The sequence below is a fragment of the Oryctolagus cuniculus genome, chromosome 2 (assembly GCF_964237555.1).
Source record: "Oryctolagus cuniculus chromosome 2, mOryCun1.1, whole genome shotgun sequence".
Classification (NCBI taxonomy): Eukaryota; Metazoa; Chordata; class Mammalia; order Lagomorpha; family Leporidae; genus Oryctolagus; species Oryctolagus cuniculus.
Genome location: NC_091433.1, coordinates 117,469,584 through 117,484,345, shown reverse-complemented (window position 1 = coordinate 117,484,345; position 14,762 = coordinate 117,469,584). Strand labels below are relative to the sequence as shown.

At 52.9% G+C, this 14,762-nt stretch overlaps 1 protein-coding gene across 1 annotated transcript in view; it reads left to right on the top strand.

Moving 5' to 3' along the window:
• Nucleotides 1-10,136: 10,136 nt before the first annotated feature.
• TCF7L1 (transcription factor 7 like 1) overlaps nucleotides 10,137-14,762 on the top strand; it is a 169,052-nt gene continuing 164,426 nt past the window's right edge. Inside the window, exons 1-3 of the mRNA XM_008254182.4 lie at nucleotides 10,137-10,513; nucleotides 10,598-10,661; nucleotides 10,884-11,011. Of these exons, the coding sequence (XP_008252404.3) occupies nucleotides 10,271-10,513; nucleotides 10,598-10,661; nucleotides 10,884-11,011 (435 nt within the window). The 5' untranslated portion in view covers nucleotides 10,137-10,270. The remainder of the gene's footprint in view (nucleotides 10,514-10,597; nucleotides 10,662-10,883; nucleotides 11,012-14,762) is intronic.

Below are 14,762 nucleotides of genomic sequence, written 5' to 3'. Positions count from 1 at the left end.
CAATTGCTTCTCTTCCAGTCCAGCTCTCTGCTGTGGCCGGGGAAGGCAGTAGAGGATGGCCCAAGGGCTTGTGCCCCTGCACCCACATGGGAACCCAGGAAGAAGCACCTGGCTCCTGGCTTTAGATTGGCATAGCTCCGGCCGTAGCAGCCATTTGGGGAGTGAACCAACCGAAGAAAGACCTTTCTCTCTGTCTCTCTCACTGTCTAACTCTATCTGTCAAATAAATAAAATAAAATAAAAAATAACCAAGCAAAACCACTTGCAATTATCTGCCTTATTTTCTGATTGACTATTATTATTTCCAATGTCCTCAATTCTTTAAGCAACGATGAAAGGCTAAACAAGTTTATTTTCTCTGGACACATTTCTGTGGCTATTGCAATCAAATACAATGTAATTAACTCGCCATCAGTAAATAGCTTTCCTTGCCTGACTAACAAAGGAGCATCTAGGAAACTTTGTGATGAATTTTGGTTTGATGAGATATTTTTATTTTAATTTGCTAATTGTTCTGATCATTTGTTTCCTCTACGTTGGGAAGACTGTGATGAGTGCTTTATCTTGGAATGTTGACATATATTCTTTTAGCATAGCTGGTGCTGTTGCATAACAAAGACAATGCTTTGTCATCTAATTTGATAACAAAATAATCTATGAGTCACTGTGTTTAAATAGCACAATACTCATAGTCTACCTTTCTCGAATGCACTGGTAGTGAAAAACTAACATAAAACGTTGCAGTACAGAGATACATACAGCATATGAAACTCTGTCACTGCATTTGTAGTGTGCTGAATGGAAGTATCATCCAAGGAGAGCATCACAGATGGTCCGTGTTACAGTTCCTAAACACTGTGTTGTATCGTGATGGCCACCATCGATAATATGTAAACTGATGGGCACAGCTGCATTCTAATAAAACTTTGTCAACACTAAAATGTGAATTTTGTATCATTTTCATATGCTAAAAAATATTATCCTTCTTTGACATTTTTTTCCAACACATTCTTGGCTCACAGGTCATACAAAAATAGGTAACTGTCTATACGTTTTGCCTGCTGTAGAAAGTTTTTGTCTTTTTGACCATCCTCCCTGATGCTGCAGATTACCAAATGCTCCAAGGGGACAACACAGCAATAGATAGAAACTCACTTGAGGGGCCGGCACTGTGACACAGCAGGTTAAAGCCCTGGCCTGCAGTGCTGGCATCCCATATGGTCGCCGGTTCGAGTCCGGCCGCTCCACTTCCTATCCAGCTCTCTGCTATGGTCTGGGAAAGCAGTGGAAGGTGGCCCAAGTGCTTGGGCCCCTGCACCCACATGGGAGACCTGGAAGAAGTTTCTGCCTCCTGGCTTCGGGTTGGCCCAGCTCCAGCCGTTGTGGTCATCTGGGGAGTGAATCAGCAGATGGAAGCTCTCTCTCTGTCTCTGTCTGTCTGTCTCTCTCTCTCTGCCTTTGCCTCTGCCTCTGCTTCTCTGTAACTCTGCCTTTCAAATACATAAATAAATCTTTATAAAAATTATATATATATATGTGTGTGTGTATATATATATATATATATATATATGGTATAATGACAGAGGGAGAGACAGCAATTTTTTCATCTGCTGGTTCACTCCCCAAATATCTGCAACAACCTGGGCTGGGCCAGGTCAAAGCCAGGAGCCAATAGCCAGAAACTCCATCCGGGTTTCCCATGTGGGTATAAATCTGAGTACTTGGGCTGTCATCTACTATGTCCCAGGCATATGAGTAGGAAACTGAGTGGGGAGTGGAGGTGGGACTTGATCCCAAGCACTCTGATGTGGGATGCATGCATCCCAAGTGGCAGCTTACCCCACGGTGCCATAATGCCCACCATTTGTTTATTTGAAAGTCGCAGTTAGAGAGAGGGAGAGGCACACACACACAGAGAGAGAGAGAGAGAAAGAGATATCGTTCATCTGTTGGTTTACTCCCCAGATGGCTGCAATGGCCAGGGCTGGGTCAGATGGAGCTGGAGCTTCATCAGGGTCTCCCATGGAGAGTAGCGGGGTCCAAACACTTGGGCCATCTTATGCTGCTTCTTCCAGGCCATTAACAGGGAGCTGGATTGGAAGTGGAGCAGCTGGGACTTGAACCAGCACCAGCATCACAGGCAGCTGCTTTACTGGCTAAACCATAACCCTGGCCCTGCTTTCTGGTTCCTTGGCTCTCCAAGTCCTGCCTTCAAATCAGCTGGTCCTTATTGTGGTCTTCTTAGTTTGGTATTTTTTTTCCCCAAGGCAAACTGTATTCAGCTTTATTAACAATTCTCTTCATAAACAATCATAGGATATTTTAGGCAGGACACGGGGAGATGATCATTAACAGTGCACATCAATGTTCCAACTACCTTCTTCAATGTTCTACCAACAGCAGAATGCCGCCACGAGATCCCAAGAATTCTTCATGTTGGGTTCTGAACAGGGAGGGTTTGGAGAGAGGGCTGCCACTTCACACTTAGCCTGTTGCTGAAGGACTTCTCATGAGCTGACCTTGACTTTCAGGAAATGAAATGAAAATGGCAGAATTATCAGTCTGAAGATCCAGTCTAGAGAAGGAACTGTTGCTCTTCGGAGGAACGCCATCTCCATGGTGTCACTGTGAGGTCCAGATTGCTTGATACGCTGGTCACAAGTTTTGGGGGCCAGGCCCCAAAAGGTATCTGGGCTTAAGGGAGTTAAGTCTATGCTGAAAATAGGTGGAAGACATATAAACAGATTTTAGTTTTCCCACACCTCAAGGTGTTTGTGCCACCGTGGCAGCTCCATGTGTCAACAGCATGGAGTCCATCCCCCTGGGAGCCAAGAGGAAGTCTCTGAACACCCAGAGGGAGAGGTGTTTTCCCCATCAATCTAGCCTCACAGACATTCTCCTAGTGACCTATGTCCCTTCCCCCACAACAGTGAAGTGTTCTGTGTGCTAACAAAAGCATTTCAATACCATTTTTTAAAAGAAGTAAAACAGGCTGGCGGTAAAACTGCCGCCATTGATGCTGGCATCCCACATGGGCACCGGTTGGAGTCCCAGCTGCTCCACTTTTGATCCAACTCCCTGCTAATGGCCGGGGGAAGCAGTAAAAGATGGCCCAAGAGCTTGGGCCCCTGCCACCCGTGTGGAAGACTTGGATGAAGCTCCTGGCTCCTGGCTTTGGCCTGGCCATTGTGGCCATGTGGGGAGTGAGCCAGCAGATGGAAGATTTCTCTTTTCTCTGTGTCTCCCTCTCTTTCTGCAACTCTTTCAAATAAATACATAGATTTTTTTTTTAAAAAAGTAAAGCACAATTTTGCATTTTATAAAACTCACTGAGAGAGAGAATTTCCAGCTGCACACGCTTCACTCAGCACCTGCAGCACCGCAGCATCGTCGCCTTCTGTGCCCAGGCTGTTCGGTGTCTCCGTTTTCTGCAGGTTGCTTCCATCCTTGAAGCATCAGCTTTTCCATTTTCCCCTTTCGGTACCACCTCTCCCCTCTTTGCAGGGCCTTCTTCTGTGGAGGAGCAGGCCAGCAAACAGCCTTGTGCATCTTCTCTTGGCTTTAGCTCCAGCATCCCCTTCAGTGTTTCTCTTGGGCATGGCGGCAGCACCGGGTGTGGGGCTGTGTGCAGGCTTTGATGGGTCCAGGGGTTGCTTCTATTTCTTCTTCCTCACACTGCTCCTGTGCTGGTGTTTTTTTTTTTGTTTGTTTGTTTGTTTGTTTTGTTTTTTTTTTTTTTTGTTTTTTTTTTGACAGGCAGAGTGGACAGTGAGAGAGAGAGACAGAGAGAAAGGTCTTCCTTTGCCGGTGGTTCACCCTCCAATGGCCGCCGCGGCCGGTGCGCTGCGGCCGGCGCACCGCGCTGATCCGATGGCAGGAGCCAGGAGTCAGGTGCTTTTCCTGGTCTCCCATGGGGTGCAGGGCCCAAGCACCTGGGCCATCCTCCACTGCACTCCCTGGCCACAGCAGAGGGCTGGCCTGGAAGAGGGGCAACCGGGACAGAATCCGGCGCCCCAACCGGGACTAGAACCCGGTGTGCCGGCACCGCTAGGCGGAGGATTAGCCTAGTGAGCTGCGGCGCCGGCCCCTGTGCTGGTGTTTTACCCAAAGTTTATAGCTGTTCTTGATGGAAGGGTCAGTGTCATCGCAACACTTCATTAGAACAGGAAGCAGAAGCCCATGTTACTTTTATTTATTATTTTTAAAAATTTTGAAATATTTAAAAATTATTTTAATTCCATTTACCACAAACTTTAGAAAATGTTTATTCATTTTTGTTTATTTGAAAGGCAGAACAACAGAGAGAGAGAGAGAGAGAGAGAGAGAGATCTTCAATTTGCTGGCTACTTTCCAAATGCCTGCAACAACTGGGGTTGGGCCAAGCCAATGCCAAAAGCCAGGAACTCTATCCGGGTTTCTTACATGAATGGCAGGGCTTTGGTGCTTGACCCGTTATCTGCTGCCTCTCAGGCACATAAAGAGGAAGCTGGGGCCAGCACCTTGGCTCACTTGGCTAATCCTCCACCTGTGGCACCGGCACCCGGGGGTTCTAGTCCTAGTGGGGGCACCGGATTCTGTCCCAGTTGCTCCTCTTCCAGTCCAGCTCCCTGTTGTGGCCCGCCAAGGCAGTGGAGGATGGCCCAAGTGCTTGGGTCCCTGCACCTGTGTGGAAGACCAGGAGGAAGCACCTGGCTCCTGGCTTTGGATCGGTGCAGTGCGCTGGCTGTGGCGGTCATTAGGGGAGTGAACCAACGGAAGGAAGACCTTTCTCTCTCTCTCTCTCTCTCTCTCTCTCTCTCTCTCTCTGTCTAACTCTGCCTGGCAAAAAATAAAATAAAAAAAAAAAAAAAAGAAGAAGAAGAAGAAGGAGGAAGCTGGATCACAGGCAGAGGTGGAGGTGGGACTCCAGGCACTCTGATGGGATGCAGCCTAACCCGCTGTGCCACAATACCTGTCCCTCTATGTTAATTTTAATCCACTACGTTCACTTACCATCCTGAGCCTCTTTCCACGGTGTCACAGCATTTCATTGGATGAATACACCTTGATTTTATGTCACAGTTTCCTCTTTGAGGACTCCGAGGTTGTGCGTCGCCTCTCAGTGTGGGAAAACACTTCTGCAGGTTCCTCGTGAAGCTGATTACGTTCTCAGTACACAATCCCAGAAGTACATGGACGAGTCAAAGCACTTACACTTTTAGAAGATTTTTTTTTTTTTTTTGACAGGCAGAGTGGACAGTGAGAGAGAGAGACAGAGAGAAAGGTCTTCCTTTTGCTGTTGGTTCACCCTCCAATGGCGCACTGTGGCCGGAGCACCGCGCTGATCCAATGGCAGGAGCCAGGTGCTTCTCCTGGTCTCCCATGGGGTGCAGGGCCCAAGCACTTGGGCCATCCTCCACTGCACTCCCTGGCCACAGCAGAGAGCTGGCCTGGAAGAGGGGCAACCGGTACAGAATCCGGCGCCCCGACTGGGACTAGAACCTGGTGTGCCGGCGCCGCAAGGCGGAGGATTAGCCTAGTGAGCCGCTGCACCGGCCTACTTTTAGAAGATTTTCACAGGTATTGCCGAAATTCCCTCCAGAAACCTCACACAATGGCACGCCCAGCAGCCACACATGCCTCTCAGCACCGGAGGCCAATGCTGGCTGCTATCGTTCTCCCGCTGCCTTTGCCAATCTGATAGATGAAAAATAGTCTCTCTCTGCCGTTTTAATTTGCATTTCTTTGAGGTTGACAGTTGTAGGCTGATAATGGCTCACTCCTGAAGAAAGGTCAGTGACCTAATCCCTGGAACATGTGGATGTTTAAGAAAAGGTCTGATTAAATTAAGGTTATTGACACTGGTGGGTTATCCAGGATTAGTGGGGTGGGCCCCCAGTGCCATCACAAGTGTCCTTCCTAATAAGGAAAAAAGGAAGGATTTTTAAATTTTTTGAAATTTTATCGGGGCCTGCGCTGTGCTGCCACCTGAGGTGACACATCGCATAGGGGCACCGGTTCGAGTCCTGAACGCTCCACTTCCGATCTAGCTCTCTGCTATGGCCCGGGAAAGCAGTAGAAGATGGGCTGGACGGTGCCACGGCTCAATAGGCTAATCCTCTGCCTGCAGCGCCAGCACCCCGGGTTCTAGTCCCGGTCGGGGCGGTGGATTCTGTCCTGGTTCCTGTCCAGCTCTCTGCTGTGGCCCGGGAGTGCAGTGGAGGATGGCCCAAGTGCTTGGGCCCTGCACCTGCATGGGAGACCAGGAAAAGCACCTGGCTCCTGGCTTCAGATCAGCGCAGTGCTCCGGCCGCGGCGGCCATTGGAGGGTGAACCAATGGCAAAGGAAGACCTTTCTCTCTGTCTCTCTCTCTCTCTCTCACTGTCCACTCTGTCTGTCAAAAAAATAAAAAATAAAAAAAAAAGAAGGTGGGCCAAGTCCTTGGGCCCTGCACCCGTGTGGGAGACCAGGAAGAGGCTCCTGGCTCCTGGCTTTGGATCAGCACAGCTCCGGCTGTTGCAGCCATCTGGGGAATGAACCAACGGGTGGAAGACCTCTCTCTCTCTCTCTCTCTCTCTCTCTCTCTATCTCTCTCTCTCTGCCTCTCTGTGTAACTCTGACTTTCAAATAAACAAATAATCTTTAAAATTTTTTATTAAGTTGTACAAGTTTCATATATTTCAAATATACAGATTTAGGAACATAGTGATACTTTATCCCCCCTCCCCCCACCAAAGAGGGAGGTTCTTAAAAACATTTAAAAAGATTTATTCAAAAGGCAGAATTGGGGGCATGAGGAGGAGAAATCTTCCATCTGCTGGTTCACTCCCTAAATGGCCACAAATACCAAGGGTGGGCCAGGTTGAAACCAGAAGCCAGGAACTTCTGCTGGGTCTCCCACGAGGGTACAAGGGCCAAACCACGTGAGTCATCATCTGCTGCTTTTCCAGGTGCATTAGGGAGCTAGATTGGAAGTGGAGCAACCGGGACTCGAACCAGCGCCTATATGTGATGCTGATGTTGCAGGGAGCGGCTTAACCTGCTATACCACAATGCCAGCCTGCAAAAGAGGGAGATTTGACACAGACAAGAGACAGCAACCTGACCACAGAGACAGGGACTGGAGTGATGTGATCACAGGTTAAGAGAGCAACTGCTAGGAGGAGGAAGCAAGGGACACAGTCCCTGTGGAGCCCTCAGGGGGAGTTGGTTTATTTTTCTTTTTTAAAAATATAGATTTACTTATCTATCTATCTGAAAGGCAGAGTGATAGGGAGAGACACACAGAGACAGATCTTCTATCCTGTGGTTCACTTCTCAAATACCTGTGACAGCTGGGGTTGGGCTAGGCTGAAGCCCGGAGCCAGGAGCTCCATGGAAGTCTCCCTTGTGGGTGGAAGGGCCTAAGAACTTAAGTCATTATCTCTGCCTCTCAGGCACATTAGCAAGAAACTGGATCAGAGGCAGAGGTGCTGGGACTCGCCCAGCACTCTGACATGAATGCGGGCATCCCAAGCAGTAGCTTTAACCTGTTGCACCACAACACCTGTCTCTACAATGCAGGGAAACTGATATTGGACTTCTGTTCCTCACACCTGTGACAGAAGACAGTTCTGGGGCTGGTGCTATGACACAGTGAGTAAGTTACTGGCATCCCATATCAGCGTGCTAGGTATTCTACTTCGCGTCCAGCTCCCTGCTAATGTACCTGAGAAGGCAGTAGTTGATGGCCTAAGAGACTGGGCCCCAGCCACCCATGTGTGAGACCCAGATACAGTTCCAGGCTCCTGGGTTCTGCCACGCCCAGTCCTGGCTTTTGTGGGCCTCTGGGGGATTGACCTGGCAGTTGGAATATCTCTTTCTTTTTGCCTTTCAAATGCAATGAAAATACACTTGGGCCCTGCACCCCATGGGAGACCAGGAAAAGCACCTGGCTCCTGGCTCCTGCCAGGATCAGCGCGGTGCGCCGGCTGCAGCGGCGGCCATTGGAGGGTGAACCAGCGGCAAAGGAAGACCTTTCTCTCTCTGTCTCTCTCTCTCACTGTCCACTCTGCCTGTCAAAAAAAAAAAAAAAAAAAAAAAAAAAAAAAAAAAAAAGAAAATACATATAAATTTTTTAAAAAGCATATACAATTCAAGGGAGCAGGTGTTTGGCCTAGCAGTTAATACATCTGCATCCCCCATCAGAGTGCCTGGGCTTGATTGTGGGCTGGTGGCTCCTGATTCCAGCGTCTTGCTGATGTGAACCATGGGAGGCAGTGGTGATGACTCAAGTAATTGGGTACCTGTCATCTACATGTGAGACCTGGATTTAATTCCTGGCTGCAGCCCAAGCCCCGCCCCAGTTATTTGTGGGCATCTGGGAAGTGAACTTGTGGATGAGAGTTATTGCTCTTTCTGAAAAAAAGGCAGGCGGCAGCGTCCCCTGCTATGCCCTTGTGCCAGCGCCTTGCAGCATTCTATGAGACTACCTTCTTATATGGTGTAAAAAAATGCATTATGCAGTGGTGTAGTAGGCTAAACCTCCACTTGTGGCACCAGTTCGGGTCCTGGCTGCTCCTCTTCTGATCCAGCTCCCTGCTAATGTGCCTGGAGAAGCAGCAGAAGATGGCCCAAGTTCTTGGGTCTCTGCACCCACGTGAGAAATCCGGAAGAAGCTCCTGGCTTCTGGCTTTGGCCTGTTGCCATCCCATTTGGGGAGTGAACCAGTGAGTAGAAGATCTCTCTCTCTCTCTCTCTCTGCCTCTGCCTCTGCCTCTCTGAAACTCTGCCTTTCAAATACATACATCTTTAATAAATTTAAAAAGCATTCCATTCTCAGATTTTTTTCCTAGGTAGAGACAAATCGTTTGTGTGTAATCAATGAGAAACAAAAATGAAGTAGTGAGTGCTAAATAAAGTCTTTCACTCAGGGGTATTTCTTCAAAACCATTTTAGGCCCACATGCCGAGGGGCCTCCTTCTGCCTGGGTGGTTCCACGTGGATTCTCACTGTAAGGAAGTCACAGGGTTCATTTTCCCTGTCTCCCTCGGAGTGACCTGGCTCTCTCCACGCGCAGGGAAGTCCTCTCTGTCGGCTGGGTCTGGAGCGGTCTCGGCTCTTCCCCCGCTGCCTTCCAGTCTGCTCTCAGCAACAGATGCCGGTGAGCAAGGCTAGTGCGGGTTGAGGGAAAGTGTTGTTCAGACTTTCCGAACTGGCTGCAGAGGGTTGGTATCTTACTATCATTCATTGTGACAGCGTTTCTTTGCCTGGAAGCCGTCTGGGCAGCCTCCTTCACGTTCACGTGCTGCCGAGTTAGCCAAGTACACGGCTTCGGCAGTCACTGGTCAGATAATTCTACCTCGTAATGAAGCGAATTCGAATCCCTTCTAAACCCAAGAGAGCGATTATTCGATTTAGGACTTAATTCCCAACCACAGAGGAAAGAGTCATCTTGGGGACCTCATCGAGGCTGACTGGAAACCCGGATCTAGTGGGAAAGCCGGGCTGGGGCGCGGGGCGCGCTGAGACCCCGTCAGGAAAGGTGGGTGGGGGCGGGAGGCCGCCCGCCACGTTCCCGAGCGCCAGGAATTCCTCCGTCCCCGGCTCTGCGCATCCGGCGGCGGCGCCCGGGGCTGCCGGGACCCCGCGCTCCCGGGACGCCGGGCGCTGGGGCGGATCTGCGCGGCCGAGGCTTTCCCGCAGGGGGCAGTGCCGGCCGCTCGGACGGCGGGAGGGGCGCGACTTCGCGCAGAAGTCTGGGGGCTCTTGGCAAGAAAGTTGAGGGGCTGCGAAGGGGCGGGGACGGGGCCGTCCGGGCTCTGGGGCTGGCGGGCAGGGGGCGCCGGCGCGGTCGACGCAGCCCCCGGAAGGTGCAAGCGAGCGGGGAGCCAGGGCGAGCGCCAGTGTGCGCGCCGGCTCTCCGGGCTCCGCGGGCGCGCGGGTGTCAGCTTGCAGCCGGGCTCCTCCCTCCGGCCCCCCTGGCCGGCCGCGCGGTCCCTCCCTCCTTCCCCGCTCGCCCCTCCCCGGCGGGCCAGGCGCTGGGACGCCCCGGCGGAGCAGGCGGCGGCGAGTTGGGGAGCCCCAGGCTCGGCGCTGCCGCAGGGGCCCGAGCCGAGCCGCCCCCGCCCCGGCCGGGCAGCGCCGGGCCCGCTTCCCGCGGGGCCACGCCCTGTCAAAACTTTGTTGCGGCGGCGGCGAGCGGAGCGGAGCGGGCCGGCCAGCGGGAAGGAGGGGCGCCGGGCCGGGCCGGGCAGGGCGCGGGCGGCCAGGGGCTCGGAGAGCAGCGGCCCCGGCCCGCGCGGCCCCACCATGCCCCAGCTCGGCGGCGGTGGCGGCGGCGGCGGCGGCGGGGGAGGCGGCGGCTCGGGCGCCGGTGCGGCCGGCGGAGGGGACGACCTCGGAGCGAACGACGAGCTGATCCCCTTCCAGGACGAGGGGGGCGAGGAGCAGGAGCCGAGCAGCGACAGCGCCTCGGCGCAGCGGGACCTAGACGAGGTCAAGTCGTCCCTGGTCAATGAGTCGGAGAACCAGAGCAGCAGCTCGGACTCGGAGGTAAGGAGGCGCCCGCGGCCGGCCCCCGGGGGACCCCGGCCCAGCGCTCGCTCACCCGCCCTCGCCTTTGTGTCTCCTCCGCAGGCGGAGAGGCGCCCGCAGCCCTCCCGGGACGCTTTCCAGAAGCCGCGGGACTATTTCGCCGAAGGTACGTGCCCGGCTGGCCAGCCTCGACTCCCGGCGCCGCTGCGCCGCGCACCTCGGTTCGCGCGGCCCGCGCTCCCCTTGCAGGAGTGACCAGTCCCTGCCCTGCGGCCTCCTTGGATCGCGCGTCGGGGGCGCTTGGGTTTGCGGGGCGGGGGTGGGATTCCTCGTGCCGTGGCGCTGTCCGGGGGACCCGGGCCTCACCCCACCTTGGTCTTGTCCTCAGTGAGAAGGCCCCAGGACGGCGCGTTCTTCAAGGGCCCCCCTTACCCTGGGTACCCCTTCCTGATGATCCCGGACCTGAGCAGCCCCTACCTCTCCAACGGACCCCTGTCTCCGGGAGGAGCGCGCACGGTAAGCGTCGGTCAAGCTGCGCCGGGGCGGCTGGGGACCTGGGCCGGTGGGATGCGCCCCCGGCCCGGCCGTGGCGTGGGGGATGGGGCCTCCTGCGCCGCTCGCGGGCAGAACTTGTTTGCGGAGTTGCGCGGCTCTGGGGCGGCTGCGCTGGCCGCTGCCTGGATGGAAGGAAAGTTGCTGTAACTTCTCCCCTGCTGCGGGCTGAGGCTATGGGGCCCCACCTGTGGGATCCTCCTTGACCTCTGGGAGTCCGCCCGCCGCAGAGGAGAGCTTGGGTTTAGTGTCTGCTTTGGGGGTCTCGTTTTCCTTTCTAGAACTCGGTCAGCTTTCCTTGGCAGCTGGGCAGGGGGCTGGGGAAGCCGGGCTGGCGACGCTGCTTCGGCTCCCCGAGTTCACTGGGTGGCTGTGAGCTGGTTCCTAAGAAACCCGGTGGTGGTGGCGGGTTATTCCCAACCCCGTTTCCCGCCCCCAAGCCCTCGCTGCCGGGGCCTCAACTTTGCGGCGGAGCCCTGGATTTTAAACTGGCCGAGAGAATCCCGAGGGCGACCCGAAGCATTCTTCAAGTTGAGGAACTTGGCTTTTTCCCCCTTTTGTTGCCGGCTTTTCTCATTTAAAGCGAGCGCTGGGACACTTTAAACCTGTTAATGGGCGCGCATTGTGTGCTGCGCGCTGGCATTTAGAGCGGTGATTAAGCAAATTGACCGGGCCCCAGACGACGTGCAAATGAGGGCGGATTCCTTCGCCCCCTCTCAGGCGCTCGACTCCCGCCCCCCGCGTTGCGAGGGGCACAGCTTGAGACGGGCGAAGCCTTTGTGTCCCCGGAGCCGCCAACCCGTCCCTAGGCTCCCTGCCCAGGTGCTGGGGCCGACGGCTGATAACTGGGTGAGCGCCTGCCCACTGTGCGCCCGGCGCCGGAGTCCTGCCGCTGGGTCGCTCCGCACCTTGCTTCTCAGGGCCCGTGCCAGTCCATTCTCGGTTGGGGGGCGCGGGGACGGGTTTCTGTTAGGCGCTCTTGTTGCAAGACAGGGTGTGGGAACAAGCTCTGCTGGAGGGCGAGTGGGTGGTACAACATGGCCCGCACCGCTTTGGCCTGCTGGACTGGGGCATCCCGGGAAGTTCTGAGTGTGTCGTTTTTTCGCGAAAGCTGCATTTGGGCCTAAGGGCTGTTGCATTTTCCCAATCGGATGAAAAGAAGTGCACCTAAAAGTGGAACCCAACAGGCTGTGGCAGCTATGGTACTGGTGCCTGCAAATGGTGATGGAGAGCTGCTGAAACTTCTGGGCTGGGGGCTGCGGGGAGAGCTGTGCCGCTAAGATGCCGCTTTAACGTTTACCATTAGGAAGGAAGCGGGGAGTGAGGGGGGTGGAGAGGGACCAGCAAGCACCAGCTTTGGGTGTGAGCCCTGAGCCAGGTCCCAGTGATGGGGAAGTCGCCAGCTGTGACTGTCCCTCTGCAGCAGGTTGTTCCTCTAACACCCGGTTCCCTTGAGGGCGTTTTATTCTTCCCAGCTTTCTAGTTCACATCTAGGACCATGACTGCGACAACTGCTTTGTCTGCTGCCCCGCGGTCAAACAGTCCAAGTGAAACATTTTCTTTATTTCTTTGTTTTAAAGATTTTATTTATTTATTGGAGAGGTAGGGTTCCAGACATCGAGTATGAGAGACAAAGTTCTTCCATCTGCTGGTTCACTCCCCTGATGGCTGCAATGGAATTCCTGGTTGTCAGATCCTGGCTTGGGTGGGATTTGGAGACCCTCCTTGGGGAAGCCGAGCCTTCTTTTCTGCGTCCTCACTCATCCATGCAACTGCTCCCTGCCCCGACCAGTGTCGTCATCCTCCCTTTTGGGGCAGTCACGACACCCACCATGCCCTCTCTTGAGGACTTAGCATCCCGCTCCTATAGCTCTGTCTTGTGCCCTGGTGAGTGGTTCTTGCAGAAGAATTTCCCTAGCATTTCTGTGCGTCTCATGCCTCTTGCTGTGTTCAAAGTCCAGCCTGTTGGTCACTGATGTCCTGGGAAGTTTTGGGTAGTTAGCTCAGTGCAGTAAACCTTCTAATGTTGGGTGCTGTCCTTGGGGATCATGGCCAGTAAGGAAACACGTAAGCGCTTGATTGTCCGGACTGCAGGGCCGAGATGATGGTTTTTTCCTCTGGGTGTTTGTATTAATGTAATTCTCACTGTAGACGGATGATAAGTGCCAAGGAAGTGGCCCTCATTTGGTTTCTCAGCTTGCTAAGATGATGTGCATAGATAGGGATGGGGAAGAAGCATTAGCTGGTGGCTTTTTGGGGGAAAGGTACCTGGCATAATATATGACCCAGTGTTTCTTTTTGGTATCTTAGGTCCAAATTATACAGCTTTAGGTTTTGCTGCTATAAGATCTGTAAGCTGTATAAATTTGAGTAGCCCCAATTCTCTGCTGCTTTAACACTTTCTGGAAATACCCAGCCAGAAGCAAAAGTGGAGCATGGCTGGATTATATTGAGGGTGTTGGTGGACCTTGGGAACAGCAGGCAGCAGGCCCCAACACCTTTGCCCTCCACTCTGGCTTGGCTGGGATGCTGGGAAGTGGCGTCTTCCTGAGGCTCTTTAGAAAAGAGGTCCCCTTAACCTGGGGTGTGTGCCAAGCCTGTCAGCTGTGTGCTTCTTATCTGCAGCCCCTGGGACCCTGGGGCCTCTGAAGAGAGGAGGAACTGCCACCAACCATTTTTCACTATTTAATGTAATCGCCCGAAATCATCCATTCATTCACTAAGAGGCTTCACAGGTTTACCAAACCACCTCTGTGCCATTAGCTAGAATTTTGTCAGGAAAATGTCAATGAGCACATTAGAAACTGGGTGTCAGAAATAATTTGAAGATGAAAAAGAGCCAAAAAGAAAAGTGGACTGTGATTCCACAAGCTTGCTGCCAAAGGACAGCAGTTTGCGTGTGTGCACCGCAGGAGCGTGCTGGTGACATTTAGAAAGGGAACACATCCGGGCAGAGCCACCCTGGAGGTGTCTGGTTTTTCTGTCCGGTGTATGAATGTAGTAGTTGCTGTCATGTACCCCAAGCACACGTTGCGCTTGCCTTTCTCAGACCCCCTCAACTCAGATTTCCGTATGAAATTGTGCCATAGGCTCACTTTAAGTCCTTTGTGTCCAACTGTTTCCCATGGACAGTCTTGCCATGTCCTGGATGCTCCTGTTCCCAGACACAAAGGGGCCCAAGCAGCAACCTTTGTGTGTGCATAGAGAGATTGTTGTCAGGAGTTGTACATGAAAGCTAAGGAAAACCTTTCCTTCTAGAAGATCAGAGTAAACATGCTGCTTTTGGTAAAATTCTTTTGAGACGTTTCATCTAAATATAACTTCTGTTCCATTTTTTTCTAAATATAACTCCGAGTTTAATGAGGGCTTTTCACATGGAGGGAGCTTTGGAGAGGCCCTGCCTCTGTTGCTGGAGTTTTGGCATTTGGATGGCTGGGATGACATTTGGTGACAGACTCTAGGGAGGACTTTGAACTCCATCCATCATTTTTCTTTGGGTGGGTGGATCTGACATGGTTGGTTGTAATTTGGGAAAGTTAAGAGTTTGGTCTCATTCTTCATTGATTTCGGGGAAAAAAGCAGGCTAGCTCCTGCGCCCGTGCGCGCGCACACACACACACACATACACACAGATCTAACTTTTAACAAAAGAATATTCCAGCCTTTATTGTGCAATATTACAAAAAGAATTGTAGGATGAAAAAAGAATTCAAAT